Genomic DNA, 25254 nt, shown 5'->3' on the forward strand with positions numbered 1-25254 from the left:
GAAACCTGACTTAATTAATCATAGTTGGTTGTACCAATTTTATAGTTTTCATAGGAGACAGATTTACAGTAGTTAGAAAAACCAAGATGCATTTTCTTTGAATTTAAACATTAATTTCACAAGAATCAAATAATTTGTGTAACGACATGACGACGCTGTCACCTGCGTCTGAGAAGAGGGAATCAACCAATCAGACCTCACTTGTCTGTATAGCTAACAGTACTGAAACGATAGTCTATAGCTGCTAGCATTTTTAGGAGGGGCAGAGACATTCTGAGCCATTATCTGACATTCTTGAAATACAAAGTGGATGCCTCTATGATCCAGCTACAGCGAAATATATCTCTTCGAACAAGGTAAGATACGCCGTAAAGTCACCCTGACCTGAGCCACGGGAAATGATTTCGAGCTACGCTAGCCGGTTTTGGCTAAGTATAAAACTAGCCACTAGCTAGCAAGTGTGTGTCGCGAGCGGTCTCTTCAAAGATGGTTTCCTACTAACGTTACTATGGTCTCGTTTTAGTCTCTGGGTGGTAGCTTAGTGAGTGACACTCCATACTCCACACCAAAAAGACCATGGACATAGTGGAAATCCAAGCAACATATTCTGGCATGGGGTTGAACAGTGTTGGGTTTGTTAAATATAATTTTATTTTAACGTTTGAACGTTCGCTAGCTAATTGTGACATCCAGTAGCTATCATCGTTGCGAGCGAGCGAGCTAGTTAACGTTAGCTGCTAAATTACAGCGAAGCAGCCCGTCGGCTTTTGCAGTTGAAACACATTTAGAAGTATCGGTTGATGTCCATCCACCTGTTTCGCATTACTAACCAACACAATAGACCACGTCAAGCATGAATCTGATCATATTAGTTAGCTAACTAATAGCTAATCGCTCCCCAAACGTTATCGACAACATTGATTGACAGAAAGCCTACTAACGTTATCCATGTGCGAAGAAAATAGAAATGTCGTTACTAGTTAGTTAATTAGCTAGCTAGATAACGTTCGATAGCTTACTACATCTGCAGTACTAACGTTAGATCATTCAATAACAATACATGGGGAAAAGACAGGATGTAAAAATTGTTTGTAATTCTCCATGTGGAGATTAGCAGGGGATTATTGTTGTGCAAAGACACCGCAGTGGTTACACGTTTTCACTGAGTCTATATCCACTAAATCAGATTTCACAGTCAAATTCCACATCCACAAAATCTAAATTGGCTATAAACATTTGCTTGTTGGTCTTAATTTATATGGGCAATCCTTAGGTGCTACATCCATTTTTGGACATATCATTTTTTTTTTTAAGGAAATTATACGTTATATTATTCAGGAATCAATGGGTACATATGTCATACATGTATACGTCCAAAAATAGATGTAGCAACTAAGGATTGCTCATAAATTAAGAGTGCTAGTGTGTATGCGTGTGTTAGATAGCTAAATATATCTAGCTATCTCAGCAAAAAAGAAAATGTCCCTTTTTCAGGACCCTGTCTTTCAAAGGTAATTCATAAAAATTCAAATAACTTCACAGCTCTTCATTGCAAAGGCTTTAAAAACTGTTTCCAATGCTTGTTCAATGAACCATAAACAATTAATGAACATGCACCTGTGGAACGGTCGTTAAGAGACTAACAGTTTACATACGGTAGGCAATTAAGGCCACAGTTATGAAAACGTAGGACACTAAAGAGGCCTTTCTACTGACTCAGAAAAACACTTAAAGATGTCCAGGGTCCCTGCTCATCTGTGTGAATGTGCCTTAGGCATGCTGCAAGGAGGCATGAGGACTGCCGATGTGACCAGGGCAATAAATTGCAATGTCTGTACTGTGAGATGCCTAAGACAGTGCTACAGGGAGACAGGACGGACAGCTGATCGTCCTCGCAGTTGCAGACCACGTGTAACAACACCTGCACAGGATCGGTACATCCGAACATCACACCTGTGGGACAAGTACACGATGGCAACATCAACTGCCCGAGTTACACCAGGAACGCACAATCCCTCCATCAGTGCTCAGACTGTCCGCAATAGGCTGAGAGTGGCCTGTTGTAAGGCCTACAAGCCCACTGTCTCTTGACCAGACAGGACTGGCAAACAGTGCTCTTCACTGACGAGTTGCGGTTTTGTCTCACCAGGAGTGATGGTCGGATTCGCGTTTATCGCCAAAGGAATGAGCGTTACACTGAGGCCTGTACTCTGGAGCGGGATCGATTCGGAGGTGGAGGGTCCGTCATGGTCTGGGGCGGTGTGTCACAGCATCATCGGACTGAGCTTGTTGTCATTGCAGGCAATCTCAACGCTGCGCATTACAGGGAAGGCATCCTCCTCCCTCATGTGGTACCCTTCCTGCAGGCTCATCCTGACATGACCCTCCAGCATGACAATGCCATCAGCCATACTACTCGTTCTGTGTGTGATTTTCTGCAAGACAGGAATGTCACAAGTTAATTGACATGAGAAAATAGCAACTCTACAGATCGCAATGACTACAATGAATAGCTAAATTACTTCGGGGAAACTAAAGGCGTCTGAATGCTTCCCAGCCCATACAGTTTGGTAGAGTTTGTGCATATATTGACATTTTGTGACGTTGTCGTTTGTTTTGGACTTCGATGAGGGTTTTCTCGGCTGTTCAGTCACACGTTATTCTTTTTCTGGAGGCAAGCCGAAGTTCAGAGACGAAGTCTACGCTTCTTTGTCTGTAATTGGTCAACAGTAGGGATTCTTCAATAAATGATTTGTCATTCAACTAGAGAACTCGTTTTCATGAACGTTTTTTAATTGAAAAATACTGCACCAAATATCTTAGATGTAAAATTGCGCGACTAAGATCTCTTCGGCAAAAACGTCAGAATGAATGACCGATTTTCTTGTTCTTTTAATTCTATTTTGAGGAAGTGTATACTGGCTATGGCGTCTCTAAATGGACAAACGGTACTGTTTCCGCTATGTTCTCGTTAGAAAAGTAAAGGTCTTGAAATGAGCACACTCGTTCGGCTAGCCAAGTTCGGCTAGGTACCAGCCGAACTGAATGCATGGGTCCGCAGAGCTCCTCATCCTTTCCACTCTATGCTTTTTACTAATTGCAAGACATAATTAAGTTAGATTGCATGGATTCCTCTCTTATCTGTAGCTAGTAATGTTACAGCTATGGGTTTTTGTCGTGTGAGCTAGCTTTTGCATAATGCTGCTGATGATCACACCCTTACAGGCAGCCCTCACTGCCATGTGTTTCCTAGCAACGTGTAGCTGCTGTGTTTCCTCAATCTTCTGTAAATCTTGACAGTAAATATAGCTTAAACTGTTTTCTTTTATTGCCCCTTTGTCAGCAGATCTATCTATTAGTGAAACAAATTTGGGTCTGTAGTAACATATGGTAGTGACAATGATATTTTCAATGCATTTGGAAAGTATTCAGACCCCTTGACTTTTTTCACATTTTGTTATGTTACTGCCTTATTCTAAATAGATTAAATAAAATAAAAATCCCCATCAATCTACACACAATACCCCATAATGACAAAGCGAAACAGGTAAAGAAATGAAATGCCTTATTTCCGTAAGTTTTCAGACCCTTTGAGCTCAGGTGCATCCTGTTTCCATTGATCAGCATTGAAGGTCGCCAAGAACACAGTGGCCTCCATCATTCTTAAATGGAAGAAGTTTGGAACCACCAAGACTAAACTAACAAACTAAGCAATCTGGGGAGAAGGGCCATGGTCAGGAAGGTGACCAAGAACCCAATGGTCACTCTGACAGAGCTCTAGAGTTCCTCTGTGGAGATGGGCGAACCTTCCAGAAGGACAACCATCTCTGCAGATCTCCACCAATCAGGCCTTTATGGTAGAGTGGCCAGACAGAAGCCACTCCTCAGTAAAAGGCAAATGACAGCCGGCTTGGAGTTTTCCAAAAGGCACCTAAAGCACTCTCAGATCATGAAACAAGATTCTCTGGTCTGATGAAACCAATATTGACTCTTTGACCTGAATGCCAAATGTCACTTCTGGAGGAAACCTGGCACCATCCTTACGGTGAAGCATGGTGGTGGCAGCATCATGCTGTGGGGTTGTTTTTCAGCGGCAGGGACTGGCAGACTAGTCAGGATCAAAGGAAAGATGATTGGAGCAAAGTACAGAGATCCTTGATGAAAACCTGCTCAGGACCACAGAATGTAGCTTAAGAAACAAGGTTTATGGAATTAATAACTTGCTAGTAACAGATGACATTCATATTTTGAATAGATACAGTGGTAGCAATACAAGGTTATAACATTTACAGAAAAGACAGAGTGCCAGTTGTGGTGGTGTTGCTGTTTTTATATTCAGAACCACATCCCTGTAAAGCTTAGAGGATCTCATGTTAAATACTGTTGAAGTAATATGGCTACAGGTTCACCTGCCTCACCTAAAGCCCATTCTTGTGGGAAGCTGCTATAGACCACCAAGTGCTAACAGTCAGTATCTGGATAACGTGTGAAATGCTTGATTTTGTATGTGATATTAACAGAGGTTTATTTTTCTGGTTGATTTAAATATTGACTGGCTTTCGTCAAGGAAAAGCTTCTAATTGTAACCAGTGCCTGCAACCTGGTTCAGGTTATCAATCAACCTACCAGGGTAGTTACAAACAGCTCAGGAATGAAATCATCAACATGTATTGATCACATCTTTACTAATGCTGAAGAAATTAGCTTGAAAGCAGTATTCAAATCCATCGGATGTAGGAAAACCAAAGTTCCAAAGGCTGGGCCTAATATAGTGTACAGTCGTGGGCAAAAGTTGAGAATGACACACATTCATTTTCACAAAGTCTGCTGCCTCAGTTTGTATGATGGCAATTTGCATATACTCCAGAATGTTATGAAGAGTGATCAGAAGAATTGCAAATAATTGCAAAGTCCCTCTTTGCCATGCAAATGGACTGAATTTCCCCCCCCCAAAGAAAATTTCCACTGCATTTCAGCCCTGCCACAAAAGGACCAGATGACATCATGTCAGTGATGTTCTCGTTAACCTCTCTTGGGTAGGGGGCAGTATTTTCACGTCCGGATAAAAAACGTACCCGATTTAATCTGGTTATTACTCCTGCCCAGAAACTAGAATATGCATATAATGTTAGAATATGCACCCTAAAGTTTCTAAAACTGTTTGAATGGTGTCTGTGAGTATAACAGAACTCATATGGCAGGCCAAAACCTGAGAAGATTCTATACAGGAAGTGCCCTCTCTGACCATTTCTTGGTCTTCTATAGCCTCTTTATCGAAAACAGAGGATGTCTGCTGTAACGTGACATTTTCTAAGGCTCCCATAGGCTCTCAGAAGGCGCCAGAACGGGGAATGATGACTCTGCAGTCCCTGGCTGAAAAACAGTAGCGCATTTGGAAAGTGGTCGATCTGAGAACAATGACACGTGCGTGCACGTGAAGACACCTTTTTCTTCTTTCAGTCTTTGAACGAAAACAACGTCACCCGGTCGGAATATTATCGCTATTTTACGAGAAAAATCACATATAAATTGATTTTAAACAGCGTTTGACATGCTTCGAAGTACGGTAATGGAATATTTTGAAATGTTTTGTCACGACATGCGTCCGCGCGTCACCGTTCGGATAGGGACCTGAACGCACGGACAAAACAGGATATTTGAACATAACTATGGATTATTTTGAACCAAAACAACATTTGTGGTTGAAGTAGAAGTCCTGGGAGTGCATTCTGACGAAGAACAGCAAAGGTAATCCAATTTTTCTTATAGTAATTCTGAGTTTAGTGAACGCCAAACTTGGTGGGTGTCAAATTAGCTAGCCCGTGATGGCGAGCTATCTACTCAGAATATTGCAAAATGTGCTTTTGCCGAAAAGCTATTTTAAAATCTGACACCGCGATTGCATAAAGGAGTTCTGTATCTATAATTGTTATGTTTTTTGTGAACTTTTATCGTGAGTAATTTAGTAAATTCACCGTAAGTTTTCGGTGTGTTTGCTAGTTCTGAACGTCACATGCTAATGTAAAAATCTGGTTTTTGATATAAAAATGAACTTGATTGAACAAAACATGCATGTATTGTATAACAATGTCCTAGGAGTGTCATCTGATGAAGATCATCAAAGGTTAGTGCTGCATTTAGCTGTGGTTTTGGTTTTTGTGACATTATATGCTAGCTTGAAAAATGGGTGTGTGATTATTTCTGGCTGGGTACTCTCCTGACATAATCTAATGTTTTGCTTTCGTTGTAAAGCCTTTTTGAAATCGGACAATGTGGTTAGATTAACGAGAGTCTTGTCTTTAAAATGGTGTAAAATAGTAATATGTTTGAGAAATTGAAGTTATAGCATTTTTAAGGTTTTTGAATATCGCGCAACTCGATTCCACTAGGTGGGACGATTTCGTCCCACATACCCGAGAGACGTTAACACAGGTGTGAGTGTTGACGAGGACAAGGCTGGAGATCACTCTGTCATGCTGATTGAGTTCAAATAACAGACTGGAAGCTTCAAAAGGAGGGTGGTGCTTGGAATCATTGTTCTTCCTCTGTCAACCATGGTTACCTGGAAGGAAACACATGCCGTCATCATTGTTTTGCTCAAAAAGGGCTTCACAGACAAGGATATTGCTGCCAGGAAGATTGCACCTAAATCAACCATTTATCAGATCATCAAGAACTTCAAGGAGAGCTGTTCAATTGTTGTGAAGAAGGCTTCAGGACGCCCAAGAAAGTCCAGTAAGCGCCAGGACCGTCTCCTAAAGTTGATTCAGCTGCGGGATCGGGGCACCACCAGTACAGCACTTGCTCGGGAATGGCAGCAGGCAGTTGTGAGTGCATCTGCACGCACTGTGAGGCGAAGACTTTTGGAGGATGGCCTGGTGTCAAGAAGGGCAGCAAAGAAGCCACTTCTCTCCAGGAAAAACATCAGGGACAGACTGATATTCTGCAAAAGGTACAGGGATTGGACTACTGAGGACTGGGGTAAAGTCATTTTCTCTGATGAATCCCCTTTCTGATTGTTTCGGGCATCAGGAAAAAAGCTTGTCCGGAGAAGACAAGGTGAGGGCTACCATCAGTCCTGTGTCATGCCAACAGTAAAGTATCCTGAGACCATTCGTGTGAGGTTGCTTCTCAGCCAAGGGAGTGGGCTCACTCTCAATTTTGCCTAAGAACACAGCCATGAATAAAGAATGGTACCAACGCATCCTCCAAGAGCAACTTCTCCCAACCATCCAGGAACAGTTTGGTGACAAACAATGCCTTTTCCAGCATGATGGAGCACCTTGCCATAAGGCAAAAGTGATAACCAAGTGGCTCGGGGAACAAAACATCGATATTTTGGGTCCATGGCCAGGAAACTCCCCAGACCTTAATCCCATTGAGAACTTGTGGTCAATCCTCAAGAGGCAGGTGGACAAACACAAACCCACAAATTCTGACAAACTCCAAGCATTGATTATGCAAGAATGGGCTGCCATCAGTCAGGATGTGGCCCAGAAGTTAATTGACAGCATGCCAGGGCGGATTGCAGAGGTCTTGAAAAAGAAGGGTCAACACTGTAAATATTGTGTCTTTGCACCAACTTCATGTAATTGTCAATAAAAGCCTTTGACACTCATGAAATGCTTGTAATTATACTTCAGTATTCCATAGTAACATCTGACAAATATCTAAAGACACTGAAGCAGCAAACTTTGTGGAAATTAATATTTGTGTCATTCTCAAAACTTTTGGCCACGACTGTATAAGAGGTCATACAATAAGTTATGTAGTGATTTCCTATGTTGATGTAATTAGGAGCAAACAGATAATGCACTTGACACATTTATGAAATTGCTTATCCCAGTTACTAATAAGCATGCACCCATCAAGAAAATGACAAACTGTTAAATCCCTGTGGGTTGATGAGGAATTGAAAAGAGATGGATGAGGCAAAAGGTATGGCAAGTAAGTCTGGCTGCACAATTGATTGGCAAATGTACTGCAAATTGAGACATCGTGTGACTAAATAATAAGAAACTACACTATGAAACAAAGATAAATGATAGTAACAATCTTTGGAGCACCTCAATGACATTTTGGTGAAAAATGCAAACTCAGCTCCATTAATTGAATGATGGGTCATTCATCACAAAACCCACTGATATTGCCAACTACTTTTTAATGATTTTTTTTTTTATTGGCAAGATCAGAAAACTTAGCCATGATATGCCAGCGATAAATACTGACAGTATACATCCAAGTATATCTGACCAAATTTATGAAAAAGACAGCATTGTAATTTTGAATTCAGTAAAGTGAGTGTGGAAGAGGTGAAAAAATTGTCTATCAACAATGACAAGCCACCGGGATCTGACAACTTTTATGGAAAATTACTGAGGATAATAGCGGACGATATTGCCACTCCTATTTGCCATATATTCAAGGCTACTAGAAAGTGTGTGCCCTCAGGCTTTCCTAAAAATAGTAAAGCCTCCTTTACCGGCTCAAATAGCCGACCAATCAGCCTGTTACCAACCCTTAGTAAAGTTTTTGATTTTTTTTGTTGTTGACCAGATACAATGCAATTTTACAGTTAACAAATTGACAAGACTTTCAGCATGTTTATAGGGAAGAACATTCAACAAGCACAGCACTTACACAAATTACTGATTGGCTGAGAGAAATTGATGATGAAAAGGTTGGTGGGCCGTTAGACTTCAGTGCGGCTTTTCACATTATCGATCATGATCTGCTGCTGGAAACATGTATGTGTTATGGCTTTACATCCCCTGCTATACTGTGGATAGAGTTACCTGTCTAACAGAACACAGAGGGTGTTATTTAATGGAAGCCTCCAACATAATCCAGGTAGAATCAGGAATTCCCCAGTGCAGCTGTCATGGGCCCTTACTTTCTTTTCAATTTTTACTAACGACATGCCACTGGCTTTAAGTGAAGCCAGTGTGTCTGTATGCGGATGACTATACACGTCTGCTACTACAGCTATAGAAACACAGTGGCAAGGAATAAGTTACTCCTAAATATTTAAAATACAAAATACCATTTGTATTTGGGACAAATCATTCACTAAATCCTAAACCTTAACTAAATATTTTAATAAATAATGTGGAAATGGATTAAATTGAGATGACTAAACTGCTTAGAGTAACCCTGGATTGTAAACTGTAATGGTCAAAACATATTGATACAACAGTAGCTCAGATGAGAAGTCTGTCCATAATAAAGAGCTGCTCTGCATTCTTAACAGCACCATCAACAAGGCAGGTCCTAATACCCAGCCTATAGACAGAAACTAAAACAGGAAACGCCCGTGCTCAGGTCTGTTCAATGCTGGTCCAACCAATCTGATTCCGTGCTTCAAGATTGCTTTGATCACGTGGACTGGGATATGTTCCGGATAGCATCGGACAACAACATTGATGTATACACTGATTTGGTGAGCGAGTTTATTAGCAAGTGCGTCAGTGATGTTGTACCCACAATGACAATTAAAACCTTCCCCAACCAGAAACCGTGGATTGATGGCAGCATTTGCGGAAAACTGAAAGCGCGAACCACTGCTTTTAATCATGGCAAGGAGACCGGAAACATGACCAAATACAGTGTAGCTATTCCCTCCGCAAGGCAATCAAACAAGCTAAGCGTCAGTATAGAGACAAAGTAGAGTCGCAGTTCAACGGCTCAGACACGAGACGTATGTGGCAGGGTCTACAGGCAATCACGGATTACAAAAAGAACCAGCCCTGTCGCGGACACCGATGTCTTGCTCCCAGACAAACTAAACAACTTCTTTGCTCGCTTTGAGGACAATACAGTGCCACTGACACGGCCCACTACCAGAACCTGCAGGCTCTCCTTCACCGCAGCCAACGTGAGTAAAACATTTAAACGTGCTAACCCTCGCAAGGCTGCCGGCCCAGACGACATCCCTAGCCACATCCTCAGAGCGTGCGCAGACCAGCTGGCTGGTGTGTTTACGGACATATTCAATCAATCCCTATCCCAGTCTGCTGTTCCCATATGCTTCAAGAGGGCCACCATTGTTCCCAAGAAAGCTAAGGTAACTGAGCTAAATGACTATCTTCCATCATCATGAAGTGCTTTGAGAGACTAGTCAAGGATCATATCACCTCCACCCTACCTGACACCCTAGACCCACTCCAATTTGCTTACCGCCCCAATAGGTCCGCAGACGACGCAATCACACTGCCCTAACCCATCTGGACAAGAGGAATACCTATGTAAGAATGCTGTTCATCGATTACAGCTCAGCATTTAACACCATAGTACCCTCCAAACTCGTTATTAAGCTTGAGACCCTAGGTCTCGACCCCATCCTGTGCAACTGGGTCCTGGACTTTCTGACGGGCCGCCCCCAGGTGGTGAGGGTAGGAAACATCTCCACCCAGCTGATCCTCAACACTGTGGCCCCACAAGGGTGCGTTCTCAGCCCTCTCCTGTACTCCCTGTTCACCCATGACTGCGTGGCCATGCACGCCTCCAACTCAATCATCAAGTTTGCAGACGACACCACAGTGGTAGGCTTGATTACCAACAACGACGAGACGGCCTACAGGGAGGAGGTGAGGGCCCTCGTAGTGTGGTGTCAGGAAAATAACCTCACGCTCAACGTCAACAAACAAAGGAGATGGTCGTGGACTTTAGGAAACAGCAGAGGGAGCACCCCCCTATTCACATCGGCGGGACAGTAGTGGAGAAGGTGGAAAGCTACAGCGCCTCTTCAACCTCAAGAGGCTGAAGAAATTTGGCTTGTCACCAAAAACACTCACAAACGTTTACAGATGCACAATCGAGAGAATCCTGTCGGGCTGTATCACCGCCTGGTATGGCAACTGCTCCGCCCACAACCGTAAGGCTCTCCAGAGGGTAGTGAGGTCTGCACAACGCATCACCGGGGGCAAACTTCCTGCCCTCCAGGACACCTACACCACCCGATGTCACAGGAAGGCCAAAAAGATCATCAAGGACAACAACCACCCGAGCCACTGCTTGTTCACCCCGCTATCATCCAGAAGGCGAGGTCAGTACAGGTGCATCAAAGCAGGGACCGAGAGACTGAAAAACAGCTTCTATCTCAAGGCCATCAGACTGTTAAACAGCCATCACTAACATTGAGTGGCTGCTGCCAACATACTGACTCAAATCTCTAGCCACTTTTTAATAATGGAAACATTGGATGTAATAAATGTATCACTAGTCACTTTAAACAATGCCACTTTATATAATGTTTACATACCCTACATTACTCGCTCTGGATAAGAGCGTCTGCTAAATGACTTAAATGTAAAATGTAAATTACTCATATGTATATACTGTACTCTATACCATCTACTGCATCTTGCCTATGCCGTTCGGCCATCACTCATCCATATATTTATATGTACATATTCTTATTCATTCCTTTACACGTGTGTGTGTGTGTGTGTGTGTGTGTGTGTGTGTGTGTGTGTGTGTGTAAGGTAGTTGTTATGAAATTGTTAGATATTACTGCACGGTTAGAACTAGAAGCACAAGCATTTCGCTACACTCGCATTAACATCTGCTAAACATGTGTATATGACCAATAAAATTTGATTTCAAGACTCGAGGCTGTAATCGCTGACAAAGGTGCTTCAACAAAGTACTGAGTAAAGGGTCTGAATATTTATGTTAATGTTTATTTTCATTAATTAATTTATTTGCAAAAATGTCAACCTGTTTTTGCTGTGTCATTATGGGGTATTTGTAGATAATTTTTTTCTAAATCAATTTTAGAATAAGGCTGTAACATAACAAAATGTGGAAAAAGCCAAGGGGTCTGATTACTTTCCGAATGCACCGTATGTTGGTATAGGTCAGTGTTTGATGGTTAATGTAGATTTTTTACATCAATATCCCTATTTGCCCAGCTATAGTGGCTGTAAAGGTTAAGGTCAAAGGTGAGCTGTCATAGCAAAATCATGGTGTGTTATTTTACATATTAGTCATTGATTGTCAATATTTTTTTAATTAACTGTTTGTAGCATCTGGCAGTTTTTAGGTTAAAAATGGTTAGGCCTAGTTTATACTCTGTTGGTTATGAGCAGGGGTGTAGATCAGATGCCATAACTGTCTGTCCTGCTAGCTAGGCCTACTTGTCTTCTTGCTCCTTGACTTGTCCTTACGCCACACTGAAGCATGCCTAACATTGTAGCAATGGTATAGGCCTCGACTTGTAAAAAAAAAAATACATCTCAACCTTTAATCAGGTTGCTGCCAATTAAGTTTATGGTGGCAAATAAAAGCAGATACGATCCTGTTGACAATGTAATGAAGTAGGCTGGACGTTTTCTTCTGAAGTAGCTGTCGTCCCTGAGATGACAGCTACGTCAGAATAAAAGTACTTTGAGGCAAAATCCGTCTCTCAAAACACTTGCAAAAGGCAGCCAAAAATAGCTTTCGGTGAGAAACAAGAGGATTGCAAAGAAATACAAAATGCTTAATTTAGCCCAGTACTGACAATAGGCATTTTTGTCTGTCACATAGTGTTAGTGTCTGTGCTGAAAATTTGTTTGATCTTTCCATCTCTGACAGACTGTTTGTACACTGAACAAAAATGTAAACATGTAAAGTTTGGTTTCATGAGCTGAAAGAAAAGATCCCAGAAGTTTTCCCTAAACACAAAAAGCTTATTTCTCTAAAATGTTGTGCACAAATTTGTTCACATCGCAGTTAATGAGCATTTCTCCTTTGCCAAGATAATCCATCCACCTGACAGGTGTGGCATATCAAGAAACTGATCAATTCATTTGCACATCTATCACTGATCAGAAACATTTAGCATGCAATAATGTAAATCAAGTTAGGCCTATTACTGAGCTCGCGTATAGGAAACTTCAAAAGCCCGTGGAGGTTGTGAAATATGAACACGAGACGTGAATGCTTTTGAAAATATATGTTACTATTATTTTCTATGGGTCTCATGATGAAGATACTCTACGCCTGCTTCTTAACGAAGCAGAGTTACGGTAGGAAAGAGATGAGACGTGGATCAAAAAAGCATGGGCTTGCCTTGGGCTCTGTTTCAAAATATCACTTTTTTTATGATGTCGGTTGGCATGAAGCAAGTTGTGTGGGGAAAAATTATTATTTGTATTATAATTTCGATATATTCTTAGTCTACTATAAAATGTGTGTTGTATGTGATCAGGGTAGCCTAAGTTTGTCTTGTTTTAATGAACAAATTAACTATTTATTTCATGTGCATGGTGCAGCCATATAAACTCAAAATATGCGTTCTTTTGGAAATAATTCAAATCAAAGAAATTGTATTAGTCTTATGTTTCTTAGGACCTGCTTAAAATGAATGAATAATGGATTTCTTTGAGATGGTGTATATTCCATGGATTTATTAACATAGATGCCCACCCACATCAGCCCACACCTACTCCCACTCCTACACTTTCCTGCATGTGCACGGGATAGAAAAGGCTTATCCTAGCAATGTGGTAAAAATGGTACCCCAAATATAAAATATATATCATATAGTATAAAAAATGGATTGATGTTACTTAGATGATTTGTATATGAAGCGCGAAAATGCTAATATACAGTGCCTTCGGGAAGTATTCAGACCCCTTGACTTTTTCCACATTTTGTTACATTACAGCATTAAATGAAACTATTTCCTCAGCGATCTACACACAATACCCCATAATGACGAAGCAAAAACCGGTTTGTGGCTTTTGACAATTCCTTTGTATTCATCATGTCTTACACGTTGTTAGAAAAAGTTTGGTCCAAATCAGATATTAGGTACTATATTTATTGGAATCCTATAAATGTAAAATTATATTTCACACAAGTCTGAGATGGTGGGTGTCATGGCTTGCTGAAATGACATTGAACCACTCCCCAGCTAGAAGTGCTTAGGTCTTCATTTTAAAAAAAAATAGGGGAAGGGATGAATGAGCCAATTGGAAGTTGGGGATGATTAGATGGCCATGACTGTATGAGGCCCAGATTGACAATTTAGCCAGCACACCCCTAGTCTTACGATAAGTGCCATGGGATCTTTAGTGACCACAGAGTCGGGACACCCATTTAATGTCCCATCCAAAATATGGCACCCTACACAGGGCAATGTCCCCTATCACTACCCTGGGGCATTAAGACATCTTTTTGGGGCTGGAGGAAATTGTGCCTCCTGCTGGCCCTCCAACACCACTTCCAGCAGCATCTGGTCTCCCATCCAGTGACCAACCCTGTTTAGCTTCAGAGGCAAGCCAGCAGTGGGATGCAGGGTGGTATCCTCCTGAGTATCAAGTGTTAACTTTGAGAGGCCATGTCTACTCTCTCTCTCTTTAAATTGTTTTATTTCACCTTTATTTAACCAGGTAGGCTAGTTGAGAACAAGTTCTCATTTGCAACTGCGACCTGGCCAAGATAAAGCGTAGCAATTCGACACACAACACAGAGTTACACATGGAATAAACAAAACATACAGTAGAACAAAAGAAAACAGTCTATATACAGTGAGTGCAAATGAGGTAAGTTAACCTGTTTGGGATAGGGGGCAGTATTTTCACGGCCGGATAAAAAAACGTACCCGATTTTTAATCTGGTTATTACTCCTGCCCAGAAACTAGAATATGCATATAATTAGTAGATTTGGATAGAAAACACCCTAAAGTTTATAAAACTGTTTGAATGGTGTCTGAGTATAACAGAACTCATATGGCAGGCCAAAACCTGAGAAGACTCTATATGGGAAGTGCCCTGTCTGACCATTTCTTGGAAAATACAGGATCTCTGCTGTAATGTGACATTTTCTAAGGCTCTCAGAAGGCGCCAGAACGTTGAATGATAACTCTGCAGTCTCTGGGCGAAAAACAGTAGGGGTTTTGGTGAGTGGTACTTCTGAGAACAATGACACTGGTGCGCGCGTGACGACTCCATTTTCTTATTGTTTGAACGGATACGGTTGGAATATTATCGCTATTTTACGAGAAAAATCGCATAAAATTGATTTTAAACAGCGTTTGACATGCTTCGAAGTACGGTAATGGAATATTTTGACATTTTTTGTCACGAAATGCACCGGCGCGGCACCCTTCGGATAGTGTCTTGAACGCAAACAAAACGGAGCTATAACTATGGATTATTTGGAACCAAAACAACATTGGTTGTTGAAGTAGAAGTCCTGGGAGTGCATTCTGACGAAGAACAGCAAAGGTAATCCAATTTTTCTTATAGTAAATCTGAGTTTGGTGAGTGCCAAACTTGGTGGGTGTCAAAATAGCTAGCCCTGTGATGCCGGGCTATCTACTCAGAATATTGCAAAATGTGCTTTCACCGAAAAGCTTTTTTAAAATCGGACACCGCGATTGCATAAAGGAGTTCTGTATCTATAATTCTTTAAATAATTGTTTTTTGTCAACGTTTATCGTGAGTAATTTAGTAAATTCACCGGAAGTTTTCGGTGGGTATGCTAGTTCTGAACGTCACATGCTAATGTAAAAAGCTGTTTTTTGATATAAATATGAACTTGATTGAACAAAACATGCATGTATTGTATAACATAATGTCCTAGGAGTGTCATCAGATGAAGATCATCAAAGGTTAGTGCTGCATTTAGCTGTGGTTTTGGTTTTTGTGACATATATGCTAGCTTGAAAAATGGGTGTGTGATTATTTCTGGCTGGGTACTCTCCTGACATAATCTAATGTTTTGCTTTCATTGTAAAGCCTTTTTGAAATCGGAAAATGTGGTTAGATAAAGGAGAGTCTTGTCTTTAAAATGGTGTAAAATAGTCATATGTTTGAAAAATTGAAGTTTTTGCATTTTTGAGGTATTTGTAATTCGCGCCACTCTATACCATTGGATATTGGTGAGGCGTTCCGCTAGCGGAACGTCTGTCCCAAATTAAGGCAATAAATAGGCCATGGTGGCGAAGTAATTACAATATAGCAATTAAACACTGGAATGGTAGATGTGCAGAAGATGAATGTGCAAGTAGAGATACTGGGGAGCAAGATAAATAAATACAGTATGGGGATGAGGTAGGTAGATGGGCTGTTTACAGATGGGCTATGTGCAGTGATCTGTGAGCTGCTCTGACAGCTGGTGCTTAAAGCTAGTGAGGGAGATATGAGTCTCCAGCTTCAGAAATTTTTGCAGTTCGTTCCAGTCATTGGCAGCAGAGAACTGGAAGGAAAGGAGGAATTGGCTTTGGGGGTGACCAGTGAGGTCACGCACAGTAGGGTGAAGTCCAATACAATTAGCCTGAAGGCACACATTTTACTCTGAGTCACAACGTTTGACTTATGCCAGTGTGGGACACACAGGGAAAGAACTTGGCCTTACCTGCTGGCCTACATTCATAACCCAGAAACAGTGTAATGACCACAACAGAAGCATAACCATAACAAACACGAATCATGTCACTTCTTTTCTAGGGAACTGTGTGTTGTTGGAAAGGTGTCTTCAGGTTTCTCCCCTAGTTGTTTTTCTCCTCTCAGCCCACAATACGCGGTGTCTGTGGGCTGGGCCCCTCTACAAGTTTCTAGGCCCATGGGAGTGGCTTGGCATAGTTCTGAGTCACAGTTTAGTTTATTAGGATCCCCTTTAGCTACTGCACATGCAGCAGCTACTCATTCTGGGGTCCACATAAAACGTACAAAGTACAGAACAGTTATAGACAAAGTAAGATATTACATTAAATTCAAAAATCAAATAAGAGTTATATATTTGAAAGACAGAGACAACGGGGGAAAAAATACTACTTACCCACTATTCCTATACATATTCTTATTTCCAGTACAGTTAAATTAAATATTGAGAAAGAGGAGAGGCGGTGTGGTAAAAGTTTTTAAAGCTAAACTAGCTTTTTGCCTGTTTGTTTGTAAATGGTACAAAATGAGAACGGGCGCACGAGATTCCAGCTGTGTATTGACGGGTTGTGTTTAATATTGAAAGTAACTTTATTTTTTCTTCAATGGAGTGATCAGGGACGTGCAACTATAGTTTTCCTTCACAGAAAATGACTTAATTTTCATCAGAAGACAACAGAAGTGCAATGCTATTTGGCTGGCAGCCACACAAGTAAATGAGCTTACAATACAAATGTAATGATGTGCTCTGAGAGTCGGGAAGCAAGTCCAGGGAGTGAGTGTTTTTAATAAAATAAACGGAACATAATACAAAACAAACACTAACAGCACACAGACATGAAACTGAAACAATGATGCCTGGGGAATGAACCAAAGGGATGGATATATATATATATATATATATATATATATATATATATATATATATATATATATATATATATATATATATATATATATATATTTATGAAAGGTAATCAGTGAAGTGATGGAGTCCAGTTGAGTCTTACGACGCGCAGGTGCGCATAACGATGGTGACAGGTGTGCGCAATAACGAGCAGCCTGGTGACCCAGAGGCCGGAGAGGGAGCACGTGTGACAACAAAAAGGATGTGGCCAATGTATTTCTAATGTTTGCCATAGAAGGAATGTAGCCAGCTACATTTTATTAATGTTTTGCTTAAAGTTAATTGTGCATTTTTACCAGAGAAAAGTAGCTCCACATCAGTCAGAGCGCTGTCTGCTGATAGATGAGAATTCACCAATTGGCATTCTGAGTGAAGTGCAACTGAAGCAAAAAAATTGTCTGAGGCTGAGCAGAAATTACAGTAAGAAGCATTTTAAATCTGCGTTTACAAAACGCAGCTAGATATTTATTACGCATTCTTATTTTTCTGTGTGAAAAACGCAGAATTCTGTGTTAACTAGCAAATTACACTTAGGGTTCGTTATCTAAGTGGCTGAATTAATAAGGAGACGGGCATTGTATAGTGTTAGTATTTTTGTTTTCTTTTTAAAATTGTCTTTTTTTTGTGGTACTTTTACCCATTTTTCTCCCTAATTTCGTGATATCGAATTGGTAGTGGTACAAGGAAATCCCAGCCGGCCAAACCCTCCCCTAACCTGGACGACGCTGGGCCAATTGTGCGCCGACTCATGGATCTCCCGATCACGGCCGGCTGTGACACACGTAGCGACTCCAGATTCCACACAGACACAGCATGTACACTTGCTGCACCAGAGACGGTACTGTTCTTCCTTCAGACAAGTATGCGTCAAAGCCTTGTTCATTTGCACAATGTCTCTAGTTCACAGTCAAAACTCACCAAAAATGACATTTGGTAGCGCCTACCTATCTGTAACTTATGAGCTGGATTGCCTGTCTTTGCAATTAGTTTTTTTCCGTTTGTGCTTGTTAGCATATTTAGCTTAGCAGCCTCCATGGAAATTGACTATTACTTGTGCTAATTTTGACAGCATTCTGGTAATAGATGCCGATTGGGCTTTTTCTTGGCGCCCACTTGTGTATTTAACCGGTAATACCGCAAATCCTGAGATGAGAGAAGGACGGTATGAAAATCTGGGTACCGCCCAACCCTATTGCAATGCACAGGAGACCATTTAGCTTAGGCCTCCAGTGTTTGCCCCATATGCATTTCAATCGTGGACGTCACTGTAAATGTATAGATGTATGCCCCAGGAAGACCCCATCCGCCCCCAAGCAAGAAGCCCCCACCCAACACCCCTGCAGGAAGCCCCCTGCTTAGTCTGCCACTGCTGCTGAAAAGAAATCCTAGAGGAAACACTGGGCTTCAGTAGGTCCTATTTGACATGATGGATGCCTCATGCAGAGTCCCTTTACCCCCTTTACACAAGTAATTGTGAAGTCCTCTTTCTCTACAGAAATGGGCAGACTGTTCACAAGTGATTTCATTTTAACTGATTAGAGTTGAGGCCGGACCTGAGCCAGTGGAACATTGGAGCTGCAGCTTTAGTGAATGGCCTACAGACAGGCCAGATAGCAGAGGTAATTCATGGAAACAAGCTTTGCTGGCTAAATGTCTCTGGTTATCCAAGCTTTGGAAGTGTGGTTGTTGTTAAGCAGTTGGAAACCCTTGACTTGGCTACTGACCAGTTCCAATGTAGAACAAAGGTGATTACAAACAGACCGCTTTTTCAGTGTTGGGGCACCACCAGCTTTAAGGGAATCAATGGGGTAAGCTTAGTTTGCTGCTAGTCTGCTATTGCTTGTAGCCTTGTGCCACCATTTACTGTTTCCCCTCACAACAACCTATAGAAAAAGGTTCCCCCCAACCCAAACCACCTCCTAAGCCTCTCCCTGCCTGTCTCTGGGCTGTGCTGGCTGTTCAGGGAAGTCTCACCAGGCCACAGCCAGTCTAAGATTGCCCCATGTTGATCTGTGTGAGATCAGCAAAATGTAATCGCCTTTAGCTCAAGCCTCCCAGGGCATTAGTAGTCACCGTGTGCGTGGCTGAATGTGGTGTGTGTGCCACAGCAGGGCTAATGTTCTGCTCCGCAGAATGTGGTGTTCTGTGGGGTGTTGAGAGTTTCACTGCTGCCTTCTGTTAGGCTTTGTTTTAATCAAATGGATTTCAGATAGAGGCTCTACAGTTTATGTATTTCATTATTCATGTTTGCCATGCTGCTGCACTTTACTACTCAGTCTTGGAGCTTAATCCCAAATGAATCTGTGCTAGGCCTACTTGTCAATAGTGTATTGTGGTTGTAAATGATCTGTAGGGGTTTTGTGTAGGCCCAACCTTTTACATACAGGGCATTCGTTACAGCCTTCTAAAATGGATTACATTACATTTTTTTCCTCATCAATCTACACACAATACTCCATAATGACTAAGTGAAAACAGGATTTTAAACATTTTTGCAAATGTAATTTAAAAAAAAAAAATGTATTAGAATAAGGCTGTAATGTAATAAAATGTGGAAAAAGTCAAGGGGTCTGCATACTTTCCAAAGGCACTGTATATGCTGGGACTGCTTGACACACAAAAATCTGTTGGCCAACAGACTATCGACTAAATAATCGACCAGTCGACTATTTGGAATCAGCCCTTATACACACGTAGTTACTCGTTGTGAAAAACAATTTTAAGATTAAGATTTAAGAACAGGTCTTTTAAATACTTCAGGGTGTATGTCTCTTGCTGCAGTGACAACATACTCAGTGCCACACCACCTGTGTGTGACTCAGTGCTAACCTCCTGTGTGACTGTGTGTGTATCTTGCCAGACTTCAGCCATGGCCACGGCAGGCGCAGGACCAGGCACAGCAGAGCCAAATCGGCCAGGCCCCCAGAGGAAGATGTCCACCACAGGGGAAAGCCTGTACAAGGTGCTAGGCCTGGAGAAAGGAGCTTCCGCTGATGACATCAAGAGAGCTTACAGGTAACATACTGTCGTGGAGTGACTACCATTAATGTGATGACTGTTATTTGATCAAATTAACTGTTTAATTATTACGTGATTAAATTAATCACGTAACAATTAACTCATTAGCAGTCTTGGGGCACCATGGGAAAAGTTATTTAACGAGTTGCTATCTCCCGACTTAAACTCTAAAGATATAAATATCTCTTACCTCAATAACAGTCAATTATTAATTATTACCTCATATCAGTCTCATTCTGAATGTCATTGACCGCACAGAAATAATAATAATCTAACAGAAATACACACAGTATAGATTATATTGATTACTAACATAATGCAATGTAAAGTCCCTAGTTGACTAACAAAGCATGACGGGGGCTGCTGCTGCAACTGCTGCCATCTTTGATTCTCACCCAGGAGCGAGAGTCATGACAGTCCCCCTCTGGTCGTTTCAATCTTGTAATTATCTTGCGAGTTGCACACCACCATAAAAATGACCACGGAATGTCCTGTGGATCCAGGACATCCCGTGGGGGGGGACCGACAATACTCAGGCTGTCTCTGGTTGTTATAGCCTCATAACTGGTAAGCATGTTTCTCCATTTCCCAATGAATTGGTCCATCAGATACAGAAGAATGGACTTTTAATGAGTTTTAAGCTCTTTATAGGATTGAGTTTCGTATAATTGATATGTGACGGCGTGGACTAAGATTAATGAATTCATCCATCTGTCCATTCATCCATTTACAGGAAACTAGCATTGAAGTACCACCCAGACAAGAACCCAGACAACCCGGAGGCTGCAGATAAGTTTAAAGAGATCAACAACGCCAACTCCATCCTGAACGATGACGGCAAGAGGAGGATCTATGACGAGTACGGCTCCATGGGTCTCTACGTGTCTGAACAGTTTGGAGAGGAGAGCGTCAAATACTACTTCCTCATGTCCAAGTGGTGGTTTAAGGTGAGAGAGAATACCTCATAACCCCTCTAAAACCACCTTTTAGTCTAACAGGTTGATAGATTGAGTACTCAGGTGACCATGACCCTGTGGACAGGTTATCCAGGGTGTAGTCAGGACTGCAGTAGCCTCTGACAATGGGGGGATTAACCCGTCCTGAGTCCCAGCCTACTGTCTCTCTGTCTGATGACGTACTGACTGGATTGCTTTTACAGCCACGTCACTCACACACTCCTCACATTGTATTAGACATTACTATGGCGAGACTGTCTAGTACTGTGTCTACCCCATTCATTAGACACCCTTCTATCTTGTGGTGGGAGTGCATTGACAGTCTATTAGTTCAAGACTTGAGTGGAAGTGTATTATTACTTTGAAAGGTGTCAGTGTACTGTGTTTTTTTCTGTTTGTCAGTTAGACAGGTGGCGTCAGGTTCAAAGCAGTCTTTATTTAGAACTGTGTTGTGTGTAGTTGTGCTCCGTCACTCTGAGATGTGAGGCCTTTGATGCTGAGTAGAGTACAGTAAGTAGAGTGGTTGAGATGCAGAGGGGACGATCCAGTGACTGTCTCACAAACCTCACTCTGCTTTTATCTACAAAGAAAAATACAAAGTACAGGAAATTACAGGGAGAAACAAAACCGCTGCACTTATTTCTACCCTAGAAAGCACAGTGCAATAGGATTATTAAGAGCACCACACATATTACATTAGATATGTAGCATTGAAAAGCAGAGAACCCTGAGGGCAAAGCCACTGCCTGAGCCAGGAGGTCTCTGTTGCTAGCATCCACTAGCTTCTCTCACTGGGCCACCCTGTAGATCTGAGGCCAGATATGTAGAGGTTCTCATGGGAGCAGGATGACGGCGGGTGGCTGTCCTGACTGACTGCTGTGTGTTTGTCCTTTTGCTGCAGACCATGGCCGTGTGCTGCACCGTATTCTCCTGCTGCTGTTGCTGCTGCTGTTGCTGTTTCTGCTGCGGGAAGTGCAAGCCGCCGGAGGACGATGATCACTACCAGTATGTGGACCCAGAGGACCTGGAGGCCCAGATCAAAGCTGAGACGGACGGAGGTGAGAGCACGCTGGGAAGGGGGCATTATGGGAGGGGGGTAGGATACGGGTATGAGAGTGGAGGGGGGATTTTGGTTTGATGGTGGGTAGTCTAAGGGAGAATGTTTGGGGCACCAGTAGGTGGGCTGGGGACTGAGAGCGTGGTGCTGCACATGCATGTATAGTATAGACTCTATGCTATAGTTGGACTAGAGGTCATGGGGAGGGTAGCCGATTAAATGCAGTATGCCCCTCGGTCCCTGTCCTTCTGTGTTGGCCCTTCTCCTGAGTCCTTGGCCCCTCCACTGTACCTCAGCGGCAGGCAGCCTCGCAGATGTCGGTTTTTCAGCCTGAATTAACGCTGTCACTTCCTTTCAGAGCATAGGAGCCGGCGAGAAGGAGATTAGAGGGAGGAGAGGCAGGGAAACTGCAGAGCACAGATGGGGCCAGAGCTACCAAACAGAGATGGGGGGGGGGGGGGGGAGAGAAGCGTCTGTGTCTAGCTCTGTTAGGCAGAACTCCCGGTCTACAGCACCTGATCCTGCTCTGGAGGTTGAGGCTGAAGGCTAGCCCATAGATTACCTTAATGAAGCAGAACAGCTAAAAGTGCATGTATTTATAGCTCACACACACTGTGAATGAGAGACTGCTGGCTCATATCACAGAGGAAATGTGCTTTGTATCACAATCCTCCTTTACCACAAGGATACAAAACGCTAATGAAATGTTGTTTGGTATTTCTGCAGGTCAGCTTTCTGTGTGAAAGCTATGGATGTAGTGTACAATAACATGTACACATTTAACAGTTAGAAATGTCAAGTGTTTCTTTTCTTCCAACATTTCAAACTCAACAAGCTTTGTTTTACCCTCTACCATCAGTGGTCCTCAGTGCAGGTCAGAAGAGGGACAGGGGCTGGGACAGGAGGGAGATTAATAGCACATCCTCAGATCTGAGGACTGTATTGTCTGCCTCCGCCTCCTGTGTCGTGTCCTTGACTGGTTGGTCTGAGGACATGACTCAGAGCTCCTTGACTCATGTTGCCTGTTAACACGGCAGCAGGAGAACTCAGATCACTCAATAGCAGACAGTCCCAAGGACTAGACTTCTAAATGCCTTGTCAGAGTGATCTGAGACCATGGTGACCCTTTAGTCATGACCCTAAGCCCAAATTGCTGTCACACCAGTAGGACTTTCAGTATAAATGATGATGCATTGTAATTTACTATTGGTTTCAGAGATATTCGAATGTTTAGGCGAATACCTAGGTGACATGAATAATCTAACAAAAAACCAGGAACTGTGCTTCATTTATAGTACCTGAACGCTAAACAGGACATGACAAGCTAACAACCCCAGGGCAGTATGGGGATGACACATCAGTATACTCTGGCCCAATGAGCAGAACAGGTTCATCTCGTTCTGACAGAGTGGTGTTTCTGTACGTTTTGTGTTTTGATCTACCAGGTGACACGGTAATCATTGTCCAGCCCATACCTGTAGCTGTACCTATAGCTGTATCGAGCCCTGTGGCTGAGAGCATCAGCCTAGGCCCTGCCATCAGCCTAGGCCCTGCCATCAGCCTAGGCCCTGCCGTCAGCCTAGGCCCTGCCAGTCCAGTAGGTGACAACCCGACCAGTCCAGTGGCTGCTGAGAACCCAGGCGAAACGCTGCCGGAGTCTAAATGACTCGTAAGCCCCCCCCCCCCCCCCCCCCCCCGTCTGCCTGATGTACTGGCTGTACTCATCCCATCTGCATGGTGTTGTCCATCCGTTACGCCCCAGACCAACCCGTTTCACCGTACTGTATTAGTTTGTAGTGACACATGGTGCCTTTACCATGTTCTGCTGTTTGGTAGTTCGACTGGCTCACTAACCACCCATTCTGTTTGCCTGTCAATGTTGCATGATGTCATGGCTGTTACTTTAAAATATTTTCAGCATGGCCACGTGAGCTTGCCTTGTGTATATAATGTCTCTGCAACCGTTTCATAACAATCATTTCAGTGAATTGATTGCTAAGTATTTTGATTGTGTTTGGTCCATCATGAATGTATCTGCAGTAACTATTTGCTGCCTTGGTTATAAAGTGAATGTCATCTCTTTATTAATTAGGCCTAGTAAATGGTAATTAGATATAGCCTAATCTCTGCCCAGTATCCCATTACCTTAACAGCAAGAACACAGTGGCACTTAGGGCTGGATTCAATCCGGAAGATCCGCGTTAAAATGTAAAGGTCATTTGTGATTGATTTAGACATTTTAACGTGAATGCAGTCTCTGCGGGAACATTGCCTTTACATTTAAATGGAGCTATAAGGCATTTTCCGCGAGGAGACTGCGTTCACGTTAAACGCTGCATATGTTGGCTCAATCAGAAATGACCTTCAATTCCACCATACGGATTGAATCCAGCCCGTAGGAAACACAGGGCCCCACAGCAGCCAAGTACTCACTCAACCCACAACACGTTAGCTGCCTTCAATCAACAGTAGCAGTCTATTTATATGAAACATCAATGAAATGTCAGGCTGGTTAGTTGAAAACCTAGCCTGTGGGTATGTGCAGGACAGAGAGCCATGTTCTAAAAGCACAGTCCCAACCCTGTGATCCCCCTGGGGCCTGACGTAGAGGTAGCTGACCGCTTGGCTGAGCCAGTCCAGTGTGGGTTCAGCAGCTACAGTGTTGGCACAGTATTCAGACTGTACCATAGAACTATAATGATTCATTATATTTCTCTGATTCATGCTCTCCCTTCATGGTGGTGGAGGCGATAGACTGACCGTGGTGGTGGAGGCGACAGACTGACCGTGGAGGCGACAGACTGACCGTGGCGGTGGAGGCGACAGACTGACCGTGGCGGTGGAGGCGACAGACTGACCGTGACAGACTGACCGTGACCGTGGAGGCGACAGACTGACCGTGACCGTGGAGGCGACAGACTGACCGTGACCGTGGAGGCGAC

General features: G+C 42.6%; 1 protein-coding gene across 4 annotated transcripts in view; it reads left to right on the forward strand.

Annotated features, from left to right (window-relative positions):
• The window catches only part of LOC115192289 (dnaJ homolog subfamily C member 5), a 31288-nt gene continuing 6034 nt past the window's right edge, over positions 1 to 25254 (forward strand). The window contains exons 1-5 of one of the 4 annotated variants that reach the window (XM_029750624.1): positions 1 to 356; positions 20142 to 20296; positions 21033 to 21246; positions 22157 to 22313; positions 23758 to 23981. In XM_029750624.1, the coding sequence (XP_029606484.1) occupies positions 20151 to 20296; positions 21033 to 21246; positions 22157 to 22313; positions 23758 to 23978 (738 nt within the window). In that variant the 5' untranslated portion in view covers positions 1 to 356; positions 20142 to 20150 and the 3' untranslated portion in view covers positions 23979 to 23981. The remainder of the gene's footprint in view (positions 357 to 20141; positions 20297 to 21032; positions 21247 to 22156; positions 22314 to 23757; positions 23982 to 25254) is intronic. The other 3 variants (XM_029750616.1, XM_029750633.1, XM_029750641.1) reach the window with 3 other exon arrangements.

Source organism: Salmo trutta, chromosome 1, assembly GCF_901001165.1.
Source record: "Salmo trutta chromosome 1, fSalTru1.1, whole genome shotgun sequence".
In the NCBI taxonomy this organism is placed as follows: Eukaryota; Metazoa; Chordata; class Actinopteri; order Salmoniformes; family Salmonidae; genus Salmo; species Salmo trutta.